Genomic DNA, 22,391 nt, shown 5'->3' with positions numbered 1-22,391 from the left:
CCCTGCACACCTAACCCCAAGCCGGAACGCGCCCAGAGCCAGCCCGAGTCAGACAAGGACCATGGGGGAGGAGGGGGCGGAGGAGTCAGCAGCCATGGCGTATGGGGGCGGGCCTCCATGCTTCGTGGAGACACCACTCCCTGACGACCAGAGAGAGAGAGAGAGAGATGGAGGGAAGGAGGACACAAGAGGAGGAGAAGGGGAGGGGTGTCTCCGTGCCCAGGACCAAGGTGAGGGATCCAGGTTTTAGAACTTTCTTATGCCAGGGAGGCATGTTATATCAGATGTGAGCTGCTCCTTGCACTTAACTAGTCAACAGAAAGACGAGGACCAAGACTCGAGTTAAGATGCCTTTATTAAGACTTGTTCGATAGAACAATACATTAAAAACTTGTGACGGAGACTATACAAGTTTGACATTGTGGAATACAATGGCATAGCATAGTCCCTGACAAAATAATACAGAAACACAGTAGGTTCCACTAAATAGTCCACATTAATAAAGGTCTTTTAACTACATTAAAATAATCTTGCTCCTTGTTTATTTGATAACAATGGAATACTGCTAGATGATTTCCCATTTGAATCGAAGCATATTATTTCCTATTCTGGAGAGCATGAATAGATTTTTGTTGTTGAATAATTTAGCTGATTAACTTTTAGTCCTCTGCATTGTTTGCTAATCCTGTGAGAGCAGCACTTTGACGCCAACATGGATTGATTGGCTTTGCCTGGCAGTCGATACATGTTCACCTTGGTTTTGTTGTGTTTGGCGTGGAGCTACAGGTTTGAGTTGGGTCTGAGGTGGAAGCAAGGATAATTGATCCAGCCAAGAGAGCAGCTGCACAGACCGAGAGAAAGAGATCAGACAGGAAGAGAGATGGGAGAGCGAAAGAGAAACGAACGTGCAGAATGAAATGAAGAGAGAGAGAGAGAGAGAGAGAGAGAGAGAGAGAGAGAGAGAGAGAGAGAGAGAGAGAGAGAGAGAGAGAGAGAGAGAGAGAGAGAGAGAGAGAGAGAGAGAGAGAGAGAGAGAGAGAGAGAGAGAGAGAGAGAGAGAGAGAGAGAGAGAGAGAGAGAGAGAGAGAGAGAGAGAGAGAGAGAGAGAGAGAAGAGAGAGAGAGAGAGAGAGAGAGAGAGAGAGAGAGAGAGAGAGAGAGAGAGAGAGAGAGAGAGAGAGAGAGAGAGAGAGAGAGAGAGAGAGAGAGAGAGAGAGAGAGAGAGAGAGAGAGAGAGAGAGAGAGAGGAGAGAGAGAGAGAGAGAGAGAGAGAGAGAGAGAGAGAGAGAGAGAGATAAAAAGCATGAGATAGAAAAGATGGGGAAGAAAGAGAGAGAGACAGACAGACAGGGAGCGTAGATCTGTCTGAATACTGCCTCGTTAATATTCATGGAGGGACCTGGGGTAGGGTTTCTATTATTAGATGCCTTTATTTTCAAAGCTGACTGCCTCCTATTTCCACATTCTACTTCGACGCACGCACAGTCTGCGGACTCATGAATGTGATTATGTAAAGCCTGATGAGCTTTAACCAGAGTGTCCAGCCATGCTAAAAATCGACTAATTTCTAAATGTAGGGAATGCTGTCGCTGCAATTAAGAAAATTGAGTTAGGATGCTGTCATTCTGAGGGCTTGTAAGAATTTTGCTAGAATGGCTTCGGTAACACTGATAGCAAATCTCTGTGCAGGGTTTTACCTGCTACTTTGTGAACGAGACACTTGACTCATTTGAGCTCTCTCTTTCCAGCGCTTCCACCTATTGGATCAGGGTTTTCCATCTGCTTGGCCCTCTGCACTTCAGTGGCTGTAGATGCTATCCAGTGGCGCATATCTAAAATTACCTGCATGCCCGAAGCTTGAAACAGCCCCAGTTTTCTCTCAACGCTGTCTGTCCAGCACAAACTACACCTAAAGCTGCAATTGTGACGCAATTTCAGTGCCAAAAACAGGCGTCATCTTTTGTCTAGACAACTGCACTTGGGTTGTTTGGAGGAAAGTGGCAAAAGTGGATGATGAAGCGGGACTCTCGCCCCTGTGTCGTACGCTCACGCTGAGCAGAGGAACAGAAGGAGAGAATCTGAGGAACCCTTGGGAGGAACGTTCCCGTGGCAACTCTCTCCACCGGTCTGCCGCCGTTGGCAGGTGGAAATCATGGCTCCTGCCATAACCCTGCATGTAAATCCTAGCCTCTCTTCTCAGTCCCATCTCAGGAGCCTGGACTCAGGAGAGCGGGTTCAAACGGCCAACATGAACCTTGTGTCCCCAAGCCAAGTGACCCGACCCTTCCTCCTCCCTCTCTCCCTTTCCCCCTCTCTCCCCTCAGTCAGCCAGTCATGCAGAACACAGCAACAGGCAGGGCCTGGGAGCGGCTTCACAGCCAGTCAACCGACAAAGAGTGTCCAGCCTGTCCTCCAGGGCTGAGGCTCCTGCTCTCTCCAGACCACCTGGCTCCCCACATCCCCTGGACTGGCTGCCCGCTCCGGTGGATGCATGCTGTCTCTAGCTAGACACTATGTACTGGGTGCAGTTTCACTCGGTATCCCTAGCCTGGCTGGTGTCTGGGCGCGTCCCTCTCCGAAAGCTTAATTTTTACTGAGGTCGCCGACACTTTTGAAATGGTCGCAGACGAAGAAAAAAAAAAAATTGACGGTCAGGCTGCTGCATTTATACTTCAGCAAACAGTCGCCTGTGCTGAAGGTCCGCGTGACCTAAACAGAATCACTTTACCGTTACATTTATAGCTATGGTTACATTGTTAGGGCTTTGTAGCCTAGGTCAGTGGTTCTCAGACCTTTTACACCACCTACCACCTCAGAAAACATTTGACTCTCCAAGTAGCCTACCACCATTATGACCAACGTCGTTTATACAGTAGCGTATCCTATATTGAAGGCATACCTGCAAACTCTGAAAACAATTTTCAATATTTTATGTGCTGGACCAGGGCAACTTTTTCATGATCATAAACGTTTGTTAAGGCTAACTCCGACTGCATTAAAGCAACGTTAAATGATCCGCCAGAGCGGTACACCAGTGGTCCGCGTACCATAGTTTGAGAACCAATCGATTGGAGAAACTGACAATTTAAATTTTTCGCCATGTGACGACATCAGCGCCAGTAGAAATGTCTACATGTAGGCGACACTTCCAAGCGACGGTTAAAAGTGTCGACCGTGACGTCATTTCTGTCGGCGACCTTTTCAAAAGTGTCTGCGACTTAAGTATAAATTGGGCTTAAGTGTCTGCCCAAGTGTGGCAGGTTGTTCTACCGTGTGGAATGTCCTGCATCCGGAGGTCAGACACACAGGGGGGGGTGGTCTTCGTGCTGCCGTGTTGATGAAGTAGTGATGTTGTTGCTGCCAGTCTCCTGAGCTCATCAGTACTTTGGTAGCTGTGCTTTGTAAATCTCTTTACTCTAGAGGACGAACAGATTTGTTTACAGGAGGTTGATTTCAAAAGTCACCCAGCAGCAGCTCAGAATGATGGCTTTCTTACCCGTTGTTATGGTTGCTGTACATACATATGGTATACTCTATTACTGTAGTTTTTAGCTTGATTAACAACAGTAGTTTGCAATACATCTCAACTGCCGGGTCAAACACTAGAATATTCGAGGATCAATTTAAGGAGGCGGGTGTATGGAAGTATGACTCATTTGTAGAGCAAACGTCATAGAAGACGCTGTACATTACAACCCATTGTTCTGTTAAACTGACATCTTTTTCTACCTGGTAATACTGTATGTACAAATGTAAAGTAAATATTTGAAGTTGTTTTGAACTTTGGTGTTACACTCGTCAAAGTTGTTTATTTTGCCTTAAAATGTATTTTGTTATTGTGTAGGATGATAAATATAATGAGATATTACCCTGTTTGCTTGACCAAAATGTGAGTTTTATATTCAAGGGAAAGTATCTGATTACGTCTTTGTGTGTTTGGGGTGCTTATGGCGTGTGTGTGTGTGTGTGTGTGTGTGTGTGTGTGAGTACAGTATGTGTTAAATATGCATTTCGATGTATTTGTACTTGTGGTGAAAATGCCTACTGTACTGTGTAGTACAACCAGATTGTGACAATTACAATTGAAGATACTGGAAGCAGTTAAACTTTGGCTATTCTCTGCTCAGTCTTTATATCTTCACTTAAATGCAGTCTGTTGAGGAGAATAGATTATTTTTATATGTTTGGTTTTCAGGCAGTTTGTCCACCAATAGCACTGGTAAAGTTTTTATAACTACTTTGGAAGAACGAAAGATTCAGAGATTGGAAGGTCAAGGCTCAAGGTTAACCTTAAAACCTGTTTGTGAGGGAAGAATTCTCTCTGCTTGTGCCAATCAGAAGCTTAGAGAGAGATTTACTATTTTTCATTCCCAAAGCTTTGGAGAGGCTGTGGCTAACTCTTGGTCCCCAGCACCATAGCAACAGCATTATTTGTCAATCGGCTTTGAAAGAATGTAGCAAAGGAAAAAACATTATATCATATTTAACGAACACTGTAGATAAACCAATACTTGAATTGTGAAGACTGTGAATGGTGATTTTATTTTATTGTACTTTTTTGATTTATCTCCGTAATGAAATGACCATACCTAGAAGTAGAATCGGATACACAAATATTCATAATCAATTGTGATTTAAATGGGCTCATTGCAATTAATGACATATTTTACCTGCTAGAAACTGTAAGTGTTTTGTGTTTATTTACAGTCAACTGTTTAACTACTTGTCTGTTTGCGTGCACTGCTGCAAAATTTGACTTTTACTGAGATATTAAAGTAAACATACAATGTGTTTGTATGACATTGTTTACTGTGACTGTGGTATCGGATTACATCTGTAAATAAAATAACTCAACAATGACAGACAGCAGCAATTGGCTCAGTTCCAGAGATGGGAAGTAACAGTACAAATACTTTGTTACTGTACTTAAATAGATGTTTCTGGTATCAATACTTTACTATTTATTTTTCTGGCAACTTTTTACTTTCACTCCTTTTTTTACACAAATATCTGTACTTTCTACTTCTTACATTTTCAAGCCACGCTTGTTACTTTAGTTTAATCTGTATTTGGTGGCATGATCAATATTTTTTTCTCATAAGTTTAAAAAATGGTTTCAAAAAGCAGTTGGAAAGAAAAGTATTGAAACTTGATGAGACAGGGAGTGACTGAGAATAGAGACATTCCTGATCACCCATTGCCATATATGATCTTTTTAAACATGACTATCTGCACTTCTACTTGAGTAAAGAATGTGTGTACTTCTGCCATCTCTGCTCAGTTCTGGTCTGTCTGATGCCTTTCATCCGTCTTCCTTCTGTCCCTGGCTCGTCGTCAAGACAGCCCACTCCATCCCTGCCACACTCCTCTCCTCTAGGTGCAAGGCGCTAAAGCATCTCTGATGTCCTGACCTGGATTGTGGATGATGAGCTCTAAGCCCCAGCCTTAACCTGTTCGGTAATCAGGCTTGACTAATCAACCCCATCCCTCGAATCACTACCCCAAGCACACTCTCCCCAGACTTGCAGTGTGCAGGTCCGCTCCTCCATATTATAAATCAACTGCTATCTGGGAAGGAGGTAGTAGATTGTCAGTATTGTGAAGGAATGTCTGAATGTTAAGTGAGTGAGTTTTAAAATCAGGCAACCGATTCTAACACAATACCCACAATAACCTTCCGCCATCTTCACTTGATCGATCACCTTGCTCTCCCGAACCTCATTTTCGTCCTGAAATATTAATAGGTCGGAAAACTTATGCAGTGAATCTCGGTAGAAAATGGTGCCATCCTGCTGTCTCCAGAGATTTGTCTTGTGGGTAACTCCCTCCAATCGGTCTGTATCTGGAGCCCAGGTCAACTTCCCTGGAGACCAGGCTGCTCCTTGTCACCCATCCTAATGAAACGAGTCAAGCACACACCGAGCTCTCCATCAAATAGACTCTTGAGCCAAAACAAATATATTTCTTTAGGTTAGTTTGTTGTTTTTCTTATTTTAAAGGCTGGGCTTTCTCTATATAAAAATAGATGGAATGCTTGGTCCACTGCACAGGCTCCCTCAAGCTGTTCATTACTGCTGTTCCCATACTGCTGCAGCCCCCCTCCTCTGAAGTCTCCCAGCCACAATGTGCGTAGATGTTCCTTTCAAAACCTGTCTGTTCAGCTGCGTTAGCCTTTGGTTTGAGTCATGACTCTCCGCATTTACAAGCTTGATTAACGGCACTTTAATTCTTACCTGGGGCCGTAATGTCATGCAATCACTGAGTTCATTTAAATGATAACGCACTCAGCCCACATGACCAGCATGTTTACGTATGAATCGAGGTGACCTCTGGGCCATGCGGGCAGAGTCATGTTGTGTTCTTCATTGAAAGTGGGATTTCTGCTGAAATCATTGCTGTGATCAGTTGATTGAAGCCCTAAAATGTCCCAAGCACAGGACCTGCAATCTGAGCTGTCAAGTGGCTGCAGTTAGACCAAATATCTGTATAGGTCAAGAAGTAAATATGTCTACAGTATGTCAACGCATGCTACAACTGATTTGGCCTTTTCTACATTGTCTCAGTCATACAAGAAGCATTGAAAACAAAATCATGTGTATGACTGTTAGTTCTTCTTCCTATGCATTTGAAATGCACAACAGTGAGCATGATGTAACTGGCTTAAGGTCGCTGACTTATCTCAAGGCTGTATTAATACAGTGTTATCAGTCTACCACAGAATGGTCCGTTTAATCTCTCCTTGGCTTGCTGCGGACAACAGCAGACCTGAGATTGAAGAGTTCCCCCTGCCCTATCAGTAATTATTATTTTTAAAAACAAAACATGGTTTAATGGGTCCTGAGATCTAGTTGAAGTCTTCAGGATGCCACAGTGGGGGACGAGGGCTGCGTTGAACTTTGGCCAGATAAACAGAGCGCCAAAGACCAGAGAGGTAAGGGGAGGAGGTGTAGGTCACACACACACATACAGAGAGACACACACACACACATACAGAGAGACACACATGCACAGACACAAAGTCGATTACTGCCCTCAGTGCAGACTGATGGCTCAGAGAAATAGGTTTGATTATAAACCTTTAGAACAGAAAGTCAAATTCTCCACCAAACAGTCGGTCATTCATCAAATCAGTTCCCTCCGCTCCAAATAGACTGCCAGTGTGCATTGATTTCTTGTGTTTAAGAGTACTTTTTATCAAAAGCTGTAATAACTGCCTTTAGTCAAATTGTAGGGTAGAATAGCTATTGTAGAATAGCACTGTATATTTTATGTATTTCCTCCTGAAAAACATATATCTAATTCTGCCATTATGTACTCTGTAACTGAATTTTCCGAGTAATTCTCATCATGTCGCTGAATGATTCATTTCGAGCTAACCTGAGATTTTCCCATCAGTACATTCTGCAGCTATGTGCACGGCACTACACGACATAAACACATATAAGCAAAATCACTTGTTGAAGACTAAAGGAATTATACCAGGATATTTTCCATTGTGTTGAAAAGGGTTACCTTTCACCACGGTGAAGAGGGTCATTGGAATAGAAAGGAAAAAGAAAGAAAAAGGGGGGCTCTGGTACTGTTGACCTGTGAGTTGACCCCCACAGCCCCAGGAAGCAGAGGAGCAGAGAACCATGAGGAGGACAGGGAAATGACCTGCACACTACCGTCACACGACAGGAAGACAGTCTATCAGACAAACACAGGCACAAGGGACTGTGTGTTCAAAAGAAGAGAGAAAGTTAAAGCATATGAGGGGTGGTCAAGGGTGAGTAAGAGGGGAAAAAAAGAGAGAGAGAGGAAGCCTCGGAAGTGCCAACTGTGTCAGCCCAGGTAATCTGATGGAAACCAAGTGACAGATTCAAATCACTGGAGACAGCAGCACATGATGTGTGAGGGGCCAGACCAGGAGCCTGATTGATTTAGCCCGGAGGAACAGGGGGGCCGTCGGGGGGAGAGAGGTGGGGGTGGATCTCATCAGATACACCACTCAGACAGGCTTAAATCTGAAGCAGACAGACCTGGAGCCTTCCTCATTGACCATTATCCTCTTTAGCGCTCCAGTGTCATGTGGATTGGAACGGAACCTTGAAGAGGTACAGGAGTGGGATCATTTGTACAAATAGGGGACAGGGAGGGCGTCACATCGATGACAAAAGTTGCACAGCGCACTCCTCTACTTCAAATCGACTGTTTTTGTTTTTGGTTGCTACGACGGCTTTGACAACACAGCGCTTCTGCAAATGTTGCGTGCCAGAGCAGAGACTGGCTAACCAGTCCGGTCTCATTTCATGAAACATCCTTGGAGGTTTCACGCATGTTAATGTTTGATGCTACATCCCCTGATTAGCTCCTTATCAGTTGTTTGCTGTTGATTTTAAGGTTTAGGTTGATTGCTTCAGAAACAGTTAAGTAAGCTGTATGCGGTCTATGTTATTTACATCCATGCACTTGATCAGTCAATTGACATTTGTTAAACTCACTCTACTATATGTGATCTTGCAACTCTGTACTGAATACTATATTGTACAATGATTCACTAACCAGCCCCCATGCATATCCATCACTCAGATACTTTGTAGGTCACTTATAGGTCACTTATTATCTATTTCCAACTGAACATTAAACGGTATTGCAAGGCGGGTGTTCCTCTACTTACGGTTTTAACATTTGTTCATGATAAGGCATGAATAATTGATTAATCAATTGTTGCTGTTGATAGCCACCGTCAAGATGTCTCTCATGAAATTAATTAGTCAACCTTTTTGGGTGTTGAAACACCGTGTCTGTACCTTGGCTGAGCGGTGACCAGTCTAGAACATTGCAGCAGCAGTGCAGCAGGTGGTCACCAGCAGTGAGCTGTCAGCCGTCAGACCATCACTCAGGGGACAGACGCCAAGATGGAAGGGCCCACGGTAGCATCTGCTCCCAATGCTCCCCACCCACAGGCCCAGGAGGGGGCATCTAGCGCCAAGCTGTTCTGCTGTCGGTGGGTGAGAAACAGTATGCCCCTGGCACACAGAGAGGAACTCTACCACATTCTCCGGATGACAGGACCCCTGGTAAGACCTCATCCACCACTGGCACTGTTGGCTAACTGCCCTGCTTTGTCTCTCTGAACTGGTCTCTTTCCAACACCAGAGCACACCCCGCTAGGAGAAGACTGAAACAGATTCAACTGAGCCCCTCTTTTGATTTGATCTTTTTTCTTAATCCAGGAGGCCTGTGTCTGGAGAAAGTTCTGCATGCGTTCTTGTTTATTTAGCCTGGGAAGATGAAACGGGTTGTGCAGTGCAGAATGTGATGTCAGCTTAATAGACGATCCTGTCAAACTGTAGTCTAAGACCCGCGGAAAGAGAAATGGTGCTTACTATGTCCTCTCTGCGTGGGACACTCACCAGAGCTGTTTGTTTGTGTTTGTTTTTCTAGCTGCTGTCTCGAATCCTCAATTACTTGCTCCCTTTTGTCATCACAATGTTCTGTGGTCGCCTGGGGAACGCTGAGCTGGCTGGTTATGGGCTGGCGTGTGCGGTGAGTCAGTATGTTGAGTTGAGGAGTTGTGAGCACCGTAACTATGAATGTATGTCCCTCAAAGGTCAGTGGTCAATGATGGGAATATATTTAGCCCTAGACGGACAATGAGGGAAAACCACAGCTTGCTGAAGGCTATGCGAATAGGTTGCTGTGTTTACAAGGCAATCATTATAAATCAGTATTTTTGTTAATAATCTGTCCAAATATGGAGGGCCCCACACCAATTAAAGTACCCTGATGATACCCAGGGGGAGGGGGGAGGAAAAATAACATTGACAAGGGCCAATTGGGAATAGCAGTGTTGCATGGCAAAGTTTAGAAGGCTACACATGTTACAGTACATAAACGTGTTGGCTGGTTCCTTTCAGACTATTAACATCACCACAGCCGCGACCGGGGGAGGTCTTGCCCTGGCATGTGACACACTGGTCTCTCAGGTAAACAGATCTCTCCCGTTTCAGAAAATCTTACACTGTGCTGACGTGGAGACTACATTCGGCGACTGATGGTTTGTAAGAACTGACCACTCTCACTCATAACCTCTGTTTGCCGGCGTCGCTCGTGTCGCTCGTGTCCGCGAGCAGACGTATGGAGGGAAGAACCTCCAGAGGGTGGGGGTGATCCTCCAGAGGAGTGTCCTCATCCTCCTCCTCTTCTGTCTGCCTTGCTGGGGTATGCTCATCAACACCCAGGCCATCCTGCTGGCCCTGCGCCAGGAGCCTGAGGTGGCCAGGTGAATAACAACAACAGCCACAACCATAACAAAAACAACCACAACTAAAACAACATCTGCTGTTGGCTCTTTGACACCTGTTAGGTTCAGAGACACAGACTCACACACCACCGCCAATGCAAAGCCAGTCCTGTGCCTTCATATCTGGACCCTGAAATAATGTGCTTGTCTGTATGCTAATTGGATGAAACAGGATGGCTTTCCAACAGCAAGGTCTTACTCAGCTCAGATCCAGCCCCTGGTTATATTCCCCAGATTGTTTACTCAGTGCAGACACTTTTACAGCCAATTTACCCACCAAATGAGATGAAGAGATCGCTGTTGGTCCTGAAATGCTATAAACATTTTGACAATGCCGACTTAAGAGGTGATTTTTTCCGCTCGTGAGTTTTTGAGTGGTAATAGGACGCATGTGAGATCTGGATAAGAGTGAAATTGAACCATGATTCATATTTCCTGAACAAATGGGAAACAATTTTGTGTGTGTATTTCTGCCTGTGTGTGATTCTACTGATGTAACAGTCAATAAGCTTACACACTTTGTGGTTCAGAATAGCCCAGCTGTATGTGGTTGCCTTCCTGCCTGCTGTGCCTGTAAGTAATCTGTTATTTCTGTCCACCTGTGTGATGTTCCATTCACTGAGTAACTAGAGTGATTTTGCCCTCTGCTCGTACGTTGTTCATATCAGTGAAGTGTTGATAGAAAGATTCAATCCATGTCCTCATTGGGTTGCCTTAAACCTGTCACGTCCTTCTCCTGGTCTCCTGTCTCTGTCTCCTAGGCCATGTTTCTGCATCAGCTACAAGCATCTTATCTCCAGAACCAGGTAAACAATGCCTGTGCTACAGAAATAAGATTTTTGTATTTATTTTTTTACACTTCTGACTAGCCTGTTCCATTGTAACAGAAGTCATGTGAAGGTGGAGTGTGTCCAATGTGAATCTGGGGCGTCTGGGTGTATGGCGAACAGCCTCTCTAAGTTCAAATCTGTGTCTTTATTCCCAGGGTATTATACTGCCCCAGATGTACACTGCGGCTGCAGCAAATGTGGCCAACGTGGCGACAAACTACATTCTGCTCTACTGGATGGACCTGGGAGTTAAGTAGGTGTGCTCAAAAGAAGATCTCATTCAGTACATGTCCTTAGTACAAGTGTTGTGAGTCATGTAGTTCCATTCATTACAGGCTAAAGGGAAATTTCAGGCCATTATCTGTGTGTGTGTTCAATTGCGTGTGTGTGTGTCTGTTGTATTGTGCGTGTCTACCATCGTGTGTGTCCTTTCCACTCTGCGTGTGTCTGTGTTTGTGTGTGTCTGTGTTTTCCAGCGGCTCTGCAGTGGCCAACAGCTTGTCACAGATCTACATCTGTGTATTTCTGTTTGCGTACATGTGGTGGAGGAAGCTACACGTCAGAACATGGGGCGGTAAGTGTGGCAGCTTGCTTCTGGGTTTGTCCAGTAAACATGACCAGTCCCACACCTGACCTGTCTGTGTGGATATCAAACAACTCTGTCTCCCCCTGCAGGTTGGACCAGAGAAGCACTGCTGGAGTGGGGCTCCTTCATGAAACTGGCCATACCCAGTACGATGATGATGTGTTTCGAGTGGTGGATATATGAAATTGGGGGCATCCTTGCAGGTACACTATTTCAGGACCACGAAACTAGCTAACATGAACATTCAAAGTATAGTTCCTCGTCTAGTTGTACTACACCGAAACTACATCTACAGTATATATACTTTCATATTTGTTCTTTCCTAGGTATGGTGGGTGAAATTGACTTGGCAGCTCAGCATTTGGTCATAATGCTGGCCTTCATAAACTACATGGTATGAGGCACCTCTCTGTAACTCTAAACTCACTTCTCTGTAACACACACCTCAACACTCATTTACCTTTAATATGATTTTCAATCCTATAGTCACTCAATTCTCAGACAGCCACAAAAGATTAACCAGGAAAGCAATCATGTGTCTTTGCTCTAGATAAACCTCATGATCTGTTAAGCAGTTTAGGTTATTCTTCTATTGTCGTAGTCTGCGAGATGAATGATTTCTGCTGAAGTAAATTCAGAGAATTGATGGATCATCAGAGAAAGTGAATAAGTGTCAAAGTCTCCTTTTGGCCAGGGGACTTCAGTCTGGAATAGCATGACTTGCAGTCATATATGTGATGCCTGTGGTGTAATTAGCCAGCTGTATTGTGTTGCTTGTGTTCAGACTGCTTTCTGGTCACAAATGCATGTACTCACCTGTAGTTTCCACTGGGCATCCAAGCTGCTACGTGTGTCCGTGTGGGGAACGCCCTGGGATCCGGGGACACAGCCGGGGCCATCCTCACCAGCAAGGTGTCTCTAACTCTGTCAGGTCAGTCTAACACAGGCGCAGCTACGCCAGCTCTCTGACTGACCTCACAGGTGACCTGTCTGTCTGTGTGTGTGTGTGTGTGTGTTTGACTAACCAAAGGTAGGTTTCTATGGTTACTCGAATACACACATGGAGTGTAGTCCTCCTCCCTCGTCAGACCAGATCAATCGATGACTAATACTCTACCACGGTTGATGATGTTGTGTTTGTTTGTTTGTTTGTGCCACAGCGACCATGGCAGTCATGCAGGGCCTGGTGCTCTGCTCCATCAAAACTGTGATTGGTTCAATCTTCACCTCTGATGAGTATGTATGCTGTGCATACTGTACACCCCTCTGTACAGTACTGTGAGACAGACCAGTCCTACTGCACCTCTGTAATACTTAGGAATACCTCTGCAGCACCCTTCCTCTTTTCCATCATTCTCTGCTGTACTTCTGCACTATTTATCCGTTACTTGGGATAAAAGCGTATGCTAAACAGGTCAATGTAAATCTGCCCCCATCAGGAGGTAGTCAGATCAGTGTATTCAATGTTGTTGTGGGCTGGTGACTCAGCAGGCTGAGTTTGCCAGACAACAAAAAAACCTTCTTTGACCTTCTTAACCTTATCCTCACCGTCTGTGACTTTCAGAGAGATCGTAGCGCTGGTCTCCCAACTTCTAAACGTGTACTGCGTCCTTCAGTTCTTTGACGGCCTGGTGGTGAGTCACTTGGGTTGGCTCCTCTGGTCGTCCAGTCCTCCTTTCTGCACGTGTTCCTCTGTTCTCCCGTTAATCACGTTTACAGAATTTGGCATCTGACGCCTGTGGTGGATGACGGCGGGTGTGTGTGTTTCTCAGTGTGTATTCACAGTAACGGGAGCTTTGTCTCTGTCTCTGTCCCAGTGTGTGAGCATGGGCATCTTCCTGGGTACTGGCAAACAGAAAATAGCTGCCCTGGCCAACCTCATCCTTTACTATTGTGTTGGACTTCCTATTTGTGTTTCTTTGATGTTCACCGCACAGCTCGGGGTATTAGGTAGGTGCCTTATTGAATTACAATGAACATAATGAATGACATGGATTACAATGAATTCAGTGCCGTTGTTGCTGTTTTAGCAAGGTGCTGTAGTCAAATGTAACATCTCTGGATGAGAAAAGGGGGAACAAGTCAAGACTGTGTGGTTTATACTTGATCAAGAGTAAACATCTTTCCTCACTCCCTCTCTGTCTCCTCCCAGGGTTTTGGCTAGGACTCCTCCTCTGTGTTTGTATTCAGTCCAGTTTGTTCATCACGGTCATCTTCAGGCTGGACTGGGACAAGATGACTGTGGAGGTACGCGTTCTCTGGGTTTTCCCCGGGGGCTTTGGCTGAACACCCTGACTCTTGCATGCCCTCTGCTGCCTCCTCTGGGGGTCGGTTCAGCGGGGAAGGGGCTGATTGTGGTTGTTGAGGGGTTCTCAGGTGGTGAGCAGTTGGTTAAGTGTTGTGTTTGTGTTGGGGGGCACAGGCTGTGAAACGAGCTCAGAAGATGGCACACCTGGCTTTGCTGAGGAGGTCAGTCCTCACGGAGCAGCATGACGGCGCTGACGCTCGTTTCCTCACCGACACCAATGGGAAGGTGAGGGACGACTGCTCCAGGTTGACCTTTGTGTGACCCCTAGCCGGAGGTCGAGCACTAACACTGCACTGTCTCACATCCAGACAGAGAACGGACGTCGGTGCGAGAGTGATGGCAGTCAGCGCAGCCGGAGGGGCAGCGCTGTGGCCCAGGAAGGCCTGGGAGACAGCAGTGCTAGTGGGCCACAGGAGGACCAGGGACTGAGGCAGGGGGGAGCAGATCGACCCAGAGCTCATCTCTCCACCACCCAGTTGCTGCTAAGGAGAGGCCTGACAGCGCTGGCTGCCATCGGGCTCCTGGTCGTGGGAGTGAGCGTCCATCTCGTCCTGCCCCTGCCAGAGACCCTCCAGGTCCCAGGGGGAAACCTCACAGTGAGCTGGACCAACACCAGCATCTCCACAGACCTCATTTCCTCTACCCCATCCCACTAACGTTACAGCAGGAAACCATGTGCCATGTCACAAATGAGAACTTCTTAGTAGATATTTAGATAGATGAATTAGGATTTATTGGAATTTCACTTTTTTTTTATGCATTTCAAGGATTATTAGGAATGCAACCCACAGAGAGGAGAATCAGAGGTACAATATTCTGTCTCTCTACAAAAAAAAATATTTAAATAAATGTATACATACTGTATATTGTTTTATGGGACGTGCAGAGACAGTGAAAAAGCAACCACTCTCACAACATTAGAAATGATTTGATTTGGTTTATAAGCAGCTGACTTGGACAGACTGATAGCTCAGCCACGCCTCCTACAGTTCAGACACAAGAGCGTCAAGAAATCGGATCATTTCAATCAGTACTATTATCAGAAAATAGTGGTCGAGGCCTTTTTGTCTTACACTCAGGATAGGCAGGATACTGTGTGTGGAGATTCCAACTAACACGTCCACTCCCGGATCACTACTTTTCCTCAGAAGACCCAGCCCCAGTGGGCTTGAGGGCTCTCCAGACAATACGACCAGGATCTGTGTCTACAGACCCTTGTGGGTACACAAGACCCTCCTGACCCACTCCAAGAGAAGCTCTTAAAGTCATTCAAGCTCCATGGATGAAGTTGGAGATGAGCAGGTTGGTGATGATTCCCGCAGCCAGGATGGAGAGCATCCCAGCCAGGGTCAGGCCTCTGCGGAGCACCAATGCCTTGTGGGATAGCAGGCCTCCCTCCACGGTGACGGCCAGCTCGTTGTCAGTGTCGGTCAGAAACTCTGTGCTACTGTGGATCTCGTAGGGCCCCACCTGCTCTGGCTGACCCACCATGGAATCATCGGATGCTGCACACGCACACACACACACACACACACACACAGAACTGTACTAAACCATGTGTCTGTCATGCACTGGTTTCAGCAGAAGAAAAGCAGGAAAGAACAGAATGGCGCTGTCCACGTGCGTAGTCGTCGATGCTGCGTAGGTTATTTTGACTCCAATAAGTTTCTGTATTACTTTAGTTTGATTTTCAGGATTTCTGCATTTGTAACCCTTTTATTTAAAATAGGCCATCTTCTTAATGTATTTATTACAACCAAGTATTTGTATAGCTATACTTTCCACTGGATTACACTAGTTTAAGGCCATTTTTAAAGCTGTTTCTTTTTACTCACCCATGTCTGGATGGTTATCTTTGATCCCAGCTCTAACCTGGGCCTGGAAAAATTCCAAGACATTTCATGAGAATATTTTCTGTCCAGCACATTCACAGTACATTTTACATGTAGTAATTGAACAGTTCATCATAGAAAATGTACTTCTTTAGACAAAGCAGGCTAAACTCCTGACCCCAGTGAGCCACCCAGGAGTGCTTGTGCACACCAATACCCACCTCCGTGGTGACTGCCTTCCAGTTCATTTTGTATACGTAGAAGAGGAGAACGGACGACTGCAGGAATGCACAGGTGAAGAAACCTATCCACAACCCTAACAACAAAGACAAAGAGTAGAGGAAGCATCAAAGTTTAGAGCGAGCCCTAAAAAAAAAATTTTACTTGACCAAATGAAACTCTTTTCTCGTATCTTTCCTTGAAAATGAGCACAGTCGTGCTTCAGAAAACCCAAGGAGGACATGGAAATGTACCTAAGATTCCCAGTTTGGCGGCAAACATTAAAGAAACCCCGACAGGAAGTCCAATCCCATAATACCCAGCGATGTAGACGACAGCTCCGACCTTCTGCCTCCCAGCACCCCTGATGATGCTGCCTGAGGCACACTACACAGCCACACACACACACATGGTTCCAGACAGGAAGCAAACATCACAGTATGCTCGGTTCTGATTGGTTGACAGGAGTACTCACCGTGAGAGCTTCCAGAATCAGGAATGGAGTATAGAACGTCATAACATCTGCTACTCTGTCTCTGATCTGCCTGGGAAAGACAATAAGAGCAATCCAGCCCACTCAAAATGCCGTGAACGTGACGTTTGATTGCTTTGAAAGTGGAGGGATGAGGATGTGACAGCTATGCACAAATGTGGGCATTATGTATCGTGGTACAATGGTATGCTTCGGATATGAATTCTAGTTGTCAGTTGAACTTGAGTGAGTCAAAAGTTACATCACCCTGGTTACTGTGTAAAGGAATGTGTTAACAGAGGTCATGCTTCTTCTCACCTGCAGTGACTCAGCAGGGAACCAGGAGCTGAGATAAGAAACTTAGCCTTCCACATAGGCCTGGTTCTCTCTGCTGTCTCAGCAGATATTGCGATATAAAAAGACATGGAATGCCCAGCTGAGCCACAGGGGAGGTTGCCCAACAAAACAACAAAAGGAAACACTCACTCGTCATTGGAAAACATGTAGGAGATGATGTTCTTTGTGGACCCGATGATAACTGCCAGGCACACAGAAACGGACCCTAATAACGACAGAGATCAGAACAATAGAGTAGGATGACACTGTGCACTTGAACGAATATGAGAACTGTAATAGAAATGGATGATAACAACAACAAAAAACCTAGGCGGTAGAAGTGTGATTATGCTGATGACACGACATCAGTCGTTAATTTAGGAAATACAATTAACTTGGGAGCCCAAATAACACGTAATGTAAAACAAGTACAAAGGCTAATAAAATATGCTTATAATAGAATGCTCATAAATAATGCCAACACATTCAATCTATTTTCCAAATTCAAATAAAAAGTATTTATATTTGTTATATTCATTTAGCAGTCGGTTTGATCCTAAGGGCCTGTCTCACTCACCTGCACAGAACACAGCCAGTTTGGCAGACAGCTTTGCCTGCTCTGTGTTTCCAGCTCCCAGGGCATTCCCCACCCTCACGCTTCCCGCGATGCTGAACCCTAGAGCGAACTGACGACAAGCATCACCAATCTCAGCCCTGTGGCTACTGTTACTGTACGGTAAGTGTTTGACTGTTACTGTAATAACCACCCATGTAAAGATATATTTACCAGGTATGCAATGCCTGACAGTTCTAAGATGATCGATTGTGCGTCCAGCTCCGCTTCATTGATCAGCCCTGTGACAAAACAGTGATGTTCCCATCACATCACAAACAACAACAACAACAACAACAACAACAACAACAACAACAACAACAACAACGCTCCTTCCCTGAGCATCTTTACGCCTCCCAATGTCCTAAAAAGAGTCACAAATTGACGTGACGCCCCGGTGCCCCTACCTGCTAGAAAGCCTCCGATCTCATAGGTCCACCACTCCACACACATCATGAGCATGCTGGGGATGGCCAGTTTGATGAAGGCTCCCCACTCCTGCAGACAGTCTTTGGACCAGCCTACAGGGAAAACAGACAGAAGTCAACGCTGACCCTGTCACTGCAGCCCGCATCATCACACACCAAAAGCATGCTGCGTTAACATCTCCCACATCCGAGCCGCAGTTTGAAATTGCACAGGCATACTTTTAAATCCATAAGGATTCTCCATTTAGCTTTGTGGTAATGTGTGTGATCAACTAAATGAGTCTCACCTCCCCAGGTGGCTTTGTGAAGGCCTCGCCACATGATGTAGGCATAAAGCAAGGAAGCCATTGAGAACTGGGAGATGGTGTTTGCCGCAGCAGACCCTCTGGAAAAGACATGGACAACTTGTAGTCTCCAGGTACATTTCTCAAACGTAGAGAGGAGGAGAACTCTGCTGCTTTACTCACGCTACCCCAAGGTTGAGGGCAAAGAGGCAGACATAGTTGATGATGGCATTCAGGATATTAGCCACAACCCCTATGATGACTTCGGGCCAGATTATCCCCTGGAAGACAATCATTTCTTCAGGAAACCAGACAATGTTGATGACCTTAACTGGGTTTCAGATGTTCTGGGAAACATTTTACCTGATTTTGTAGGTACTTGGATTGTATTTGGTACATGAATGCTGCCTTTGAACATAAAAGTAGTCATTTCAAAACCAATTCATTGGAAAGTTTCTATCAACTTACTTTTTGGGGGACTAATCGTGTGGTTTACTTACCGGTAGAGCCGGCATGAAAATCTTTACATACATCTGAGCCACCCTACAGATATTAAGTAATCTCAGTCAGAGTCGTGCAAAACAATGCAGCTTTCTTTAAAATGTTCTTTAGACTTTCTTCTGGAAATGTGGTGATGCAGTGTTTGGACCTACCTGGCAACCTCAGGACTCTGTTTGACTGCCAGGAGTATCGAATCTGTGTTTATGAGGATGGACCAGCATGGGAAACAAGCCAGCAGAACAATGAGGATCGCCCTTTGGAGAATCACCCCCACTTTCAATAGGTTTCCACTCCCGAAGGTCTGCAGTTAGAAAACAGCTTGATCAAGCTCTGCGTGGCATAAGTTTTGCAAGCAAAAATGATGGGCATTTCTAGAATTCCGGTGAACTAAAGACTGAGGAGGTGAAGAGGGGATCCTACCTGAGATATTAGTGTGTCACATGTTGACGATAAACCGAAGCCTATTGAGAGACCTGTGACATTAATCACCTGAGTAAAGGAACCAGAGAATATGTTAGTGTGCGCTTGTCATTATCTACTTCATAAAATTACAACAATATGAGAGAGAAAGAAAGAACCTGCTGTATTTGGGTATCAAATTGGTTTACTTACAGCGGTTGCCAGAGCAACTCCAGCCAGCTCTGTCTTCCCCAAGTGTCCACAGAAAACAGTACCGACAAAACCCACTAAAAAGCTCATGGCTTGAGCCATAAACTGGTGAAGATAAAACAACTTTAGAACAGGAATGTATAATATCTAAAAATATGTATCGCTTCATCAGCTTTCTGTCATAAACACAAACAGGAGGCCCACCAAAAAAAGACCCTTTATAAATGTTTGTTAATCAAAATTATATTCTTACCACTGGGAGAGCCAATTTGGATAAATCAGCCATTTCTTTTTTGAAGTCAACAGGAATAAACCCCCGAATCCGACCTAAACAACTTCCACAAATAGCCCATGAATGTGATGAGCTTTCATTTCCATCTGTCTGTGACTCCATGTTTTCCAGTATTTACGAGATTATACCTTCAGTGGTCTCTGTCTTTATGAAATTTCTAACTTGCATGAAGCATGTAAGCGAGTGAAACTCCCTTCCCTATGAGTCAGGCTGTAGTTTATTAACCAGTAGTTTATTACATCACACACACATTCACCCCCCCCCCCCCACACACACACACACACACGTGACATGTTTCAAAGATTACACTAGAATTGTCATGGCCACAGCCATGCCCCATTGTTGTTTGGGGGTTTTCCCTGCCCGAGTGTTTCCCTGCATCTGTCATTGTCTTCACCTGGGTCTCGTTCAGTGGTTTCAGTTCTCATTAGTCTTATCATGTCCACCTGTGTCTTGTTTGGTTCTGTGTATTTAAGTTCCTGTTTTGTGTCTTGTCCTCACCCTTCTTACTGAGTAGCCTGTCTGTTTTCCTATTACTTTTAAGAATAAACCCTTGTTTGGTGTTCTACCTCTACTGCGTTTGGGTCCTACCCCACCACAGACTTTGATTGGAATGTAATTCACAAATGTACTGTACAAAGTTTTTGACTCCTTGCAGTGCTATTGCCTCATATTTTCCAACAAAAAATATGGGAAGAATGACAAAACTTTGTTCCACAGTCAATCAATTCTCGAGTTTAAAAAGTGATTCAACGTTAACAGCAGACGTTGGTGTCAAGTCCTGCAGAACAGTAGATGCACCAACAGATGGAGCCATTTCCTCACGGACACTACAGACTAGAACAGCCCACACTTGGAGAAGAAATACATTCATGAATCAAATCTCCCTACTGTACAGTAACTGTACGGTGAGGCCCGGGCATCCCTCCAGGGTTAGTAAACTACTGAAACAATGTCAGCCTTCATTATGAATGTCACGGGCACTATTCCTGGGAATAGTGCCTGTTTTTCTTTATCTTGTTTGCTTTATCTTCCTGCTTAGAAAACCACATCTTTATTAACTGAAACGGGGAAAACTCGGGGACAGCCAGTGATGTTTAAAAAAAATAATATATATATATATGTACATTTTGATTTCCCATTTCAGAGGCTTTACAAAGATACAAATTGTGTGCCAGGGTGATTATGTGGTCACCATCAACTCAACTGAACCTCAAAAGGACACAAAGAAAGGGCCTTTGTCCCCCTCTCCTCAGACACGGTCAGTTTTATCTTAGGCTCTGGACAATTCACTGAGTGAAGAAGGTCTCGCTTACTTAATTGGAGACTGAAATGGTCAGTGGAGACCATTTTTAGGTAGAATGTTAGGACTGTGAGGAAAGGTTGATTGTATCAGACAGACTATTACTTGTCTGTTTCGGTAACTGATATTGGTGCTTAGAAGAGAGCCAAAGGAAGCTTAGACATCAGTGTGGTCTAGGAAACGCTCTGTCTGGAGAACCATGACTGAGGGTGGAAGACAATAGATGGATAGAAAGCAATGCAAAGACTCTTCTCCTTTCCCCTCTCTGACCTGAGCATGACATCCGGTGCGAATCTAGAGATGTAGTCTAGGTTCTGGCAGGATCCAAAACACCCTTTACTACCATGGAAGTTGCTGACTTCTAGTCAAGAATGTTAGCGTGATGTACTCGAGAACCCCTGGGAACCATGGCACGCAGGGTTTAAAGGAACGTGCTGAGTTCACGAAGGGGCTCGTCCGAGGAATCCCTTTTAAGCAACCTCAGCAAAGAGAATAGCTACTGCGCTCCTTTTCTCGCTAAGCACTTAAATGTATTTATAGCCAAGTATAGAGGCTGCTATATGTTTCAGTTGGATAATGAGTGGGTGGTTTAAAAGCAGCAATGTGAGAAAAAAGACACTGTAATTACATAAGCTTTTATTCCCGTGGGGCATCTGAGATCATGGTGATCCGGTCTGAACTGTACTCATAACCACTCGTTAACTACTCCTCAAGTGTTATATTTTTTAATTGCCATCGTTCCACAGTCAAGGTCTTTTTGTTCCATTCCATCTCACACACACACTGTTAGCTTTCCTCCTCTAATACTAAAGATTAGAGTCAGATGGCTGAGCGGTTAGGGAATCGGGCTTTTGCTCACAAGGTTGCCGGATCAATTCCCGGCCGTGCAATATGACGTGTCCCTGGGCAAGGCACTTCACCCTACTTGCCTCGGGGGGAAATGTCCCTGCCCCTGTACTTACTGTAAGTCGCTCTGGATAAGAGCGTCTGCTAAATGAATAAATGTAAAGATTATTAAGGTGTAGCTCAGTGGTTAGAGCACTTGAATGCAGATGAAGGTGTTGCAGATTCAAATCCCACCTATGCTGTGGATTGCTTTGGTTCAAAGCGTCTGTTAAAGAAAAACATTACTATAATCTGACAGATAGTATAACCTTTGCTTCACTTTTACGGCCCACCATCAGCATCGTGGAATGTTGACACCTTGCAAACCGTCAGTGGGCTCCCTTCTAAGATTCAGCATTTGCTCAAATGTAATGTGTGTCTGTGAAACATGTGCTGTCTTGTCTGTGAAAGACGTTATGGTGAGAGATTCTCAGTTTGCCCCATGACAGGAGACTGTGGGTTGTTATGAACTGTCCTGGAGTCTATAAAGGGGCCTTGTGAAATATGCTGCCACTTCTGTTTGTCTAACAAGATTGCATTACAAGTATCCATCCAGAATCCTCTACTAAGGCCTCTGTTGTTCCTCCTGTCCATCACTGGAGCAAT

General features: G+C 45.0%; 3 protein-coding genes across 5 annotated transcripts in view; 2 read left to right on the top strand and 1 right to left on the bottom strand.

Annotated features, from left to right (window-relative positions):
- Positions 1–5,163, top strand: part of pitpnm3 (PITPNM family member 3) — a 56,627-nt gene extending 51,464 nt beyond the window's left edge. For 2 of the 3 annotated variants that reach the window (XM_084674626.1, XM_084674625.1), the window contains exons 19-20: positions 1–230; positions 1,748–5,163. The exon at positions 1–230 is cut by the window's left edge and continues 186 nt beyond it. In XM_084674626.1, coding sequence (XP_084530752.1) covers positions 1–144 — 144 coding nt within the window. In that variant the 3' untranslated portion in view covers positions 145–230; positions 1,748–5,163. The remainder of the gene's footprint in view (positions 231–1,747) is intronic. The other variant, XM_084674627.1, reaches the window with a different exon arrangement.
- A 3,736-nt stretch (positions 5,164–8,899) lies between these two features.
- LOC146257692 (multidrug and toxin extrusion protein 1-like) lies at positions 8,900–14,856 on the top strand. The gene is made up of 17 exons (XM_084674778.1): positions 8,900–9,061; positions 9,429–9,530; positions 9,902–9,970; positions 10,118–10,266; positions 10,818–10,860; positions 11,049–11,093; positions 11,273–11,370; positions 11,594–11,691; positions 11,793–11,906; positions 12,030–12,097; positions 12,526–12,634; positions 12,864–12,939; positions 13,268–13,337; positions 13,521–13,653; positions 13,856–13,950; positions 14,126–14,236; positions 14,320–14,856. The coding sequence occupies exons 1-17, from the start codon at positions 8,900–8,902 to the stop codon at positions 14,665–14,667; spliced, it is 1,890 nt and encodes a 629-aa protein (XP_084530904.1). The 3' UTR covers positions 14,668–14,856.
- A 77-nt stretch (positions 14,857–14,933) lies between these two features.
- slc47a3 (solute carrier family 47 member 3) lies at positions 14,934–19,784 on the bottom strand. The gene is made up of 17 exons (XM_084673774.1): positions 19,559–19,784; positions 19,309–19,410; positions 19,117–19,185; positions 18,849–18,997; positions 18,696–18,738; positions 18,559–18,603; positions 18,379–18,476; positions 18,199–18,296; positions 17,891–18,004; positions 17,658–17,725; positions 17,448–17,556; positions 17,021–17,096; positions 16,538–16,607; positions 16,317–16,449; positions 16,065–16,159; positions 15,847–15,889; positions 14,934–15,516 (listed from the first exon to the last, which is right to left on the bottom strand). The coding sequence occupies exons 1-17, from the start codon at positions 19,697–19,699 to the stop codon at positions 15,281–15,283; spliced, it is 1,689 nt and encodes a 562-aa protein (XP_084529900.1). The 5' UTR covers positions 19,700–19,784; the 3' UTR covers positions 14,934–15,280.
- Between the last annotated feature and the right edge of the window lie 2,607 nt (positions 19,785–22,391).

This window comes from Hypomesus nipponensis, chromosome 15 (genome assembly GCF_054491055.1).
Source record: "Hypomesus nipponensis isolate SF chromosome 15, ASM5449105v1, whole genome shotgun sequence".
Classification (NCBI taxonomy): domain Eukaryota; kingdom Metazoa; phylum Chordata; class Actinopteri; order Osmeriformes; family Osmeridae; genus Hypomesus; species Hypomesus nipponensis.
The sequence above is the reverse complement of the archived record's forward strand: the minus strand, read 5'-3'. Positions and strand labels throughout refer to the sequence as shown.

Coding starts and splice junctions, on each gene's coding strand:
- LOC146257692 (XM_084674778.1), top strand. CDS start 8,900: ATGGAAGGGCCCACGGTAGCATCTGCTCCCAATGCTCCCCACCCACAG. Junction 9,062..9,428: donor TCCGGATGACAGGACCCCTG/GTAAGACCTCAT, acceptor TTGTTTTTCTAG/CTGCTGTCTCGAATCCTCAA. Junction 11,371..11,593: donor TGGATGGACCTGGGAGTTAA/GTAGGTGTGCTC, acceptor TGTGTTTTCCAG/CGGCTCTGCAGTGGCCAACA.
- slc47a3 (XM_084673774.1), bottom strand. CDS start 19,699: ATGGAGTCACAGACAGATGGAAATGAAAGCTCATCACATTCATGGGCT. Junction 19,411..19,558: donor CCAAATTGGCTCTCCCAGTG/GTAAGAATATAA, acceptor TATCTTCACCAG/TTTATGGCTCAAGCCATGAG. Junction 16,160..16,316: donor CGCCAAACTGGGAATCTTAG/GTACATTTCCAT, acceptor CTTTGTTGTTAG/GGTTGTGGATAGGTTTCTTC.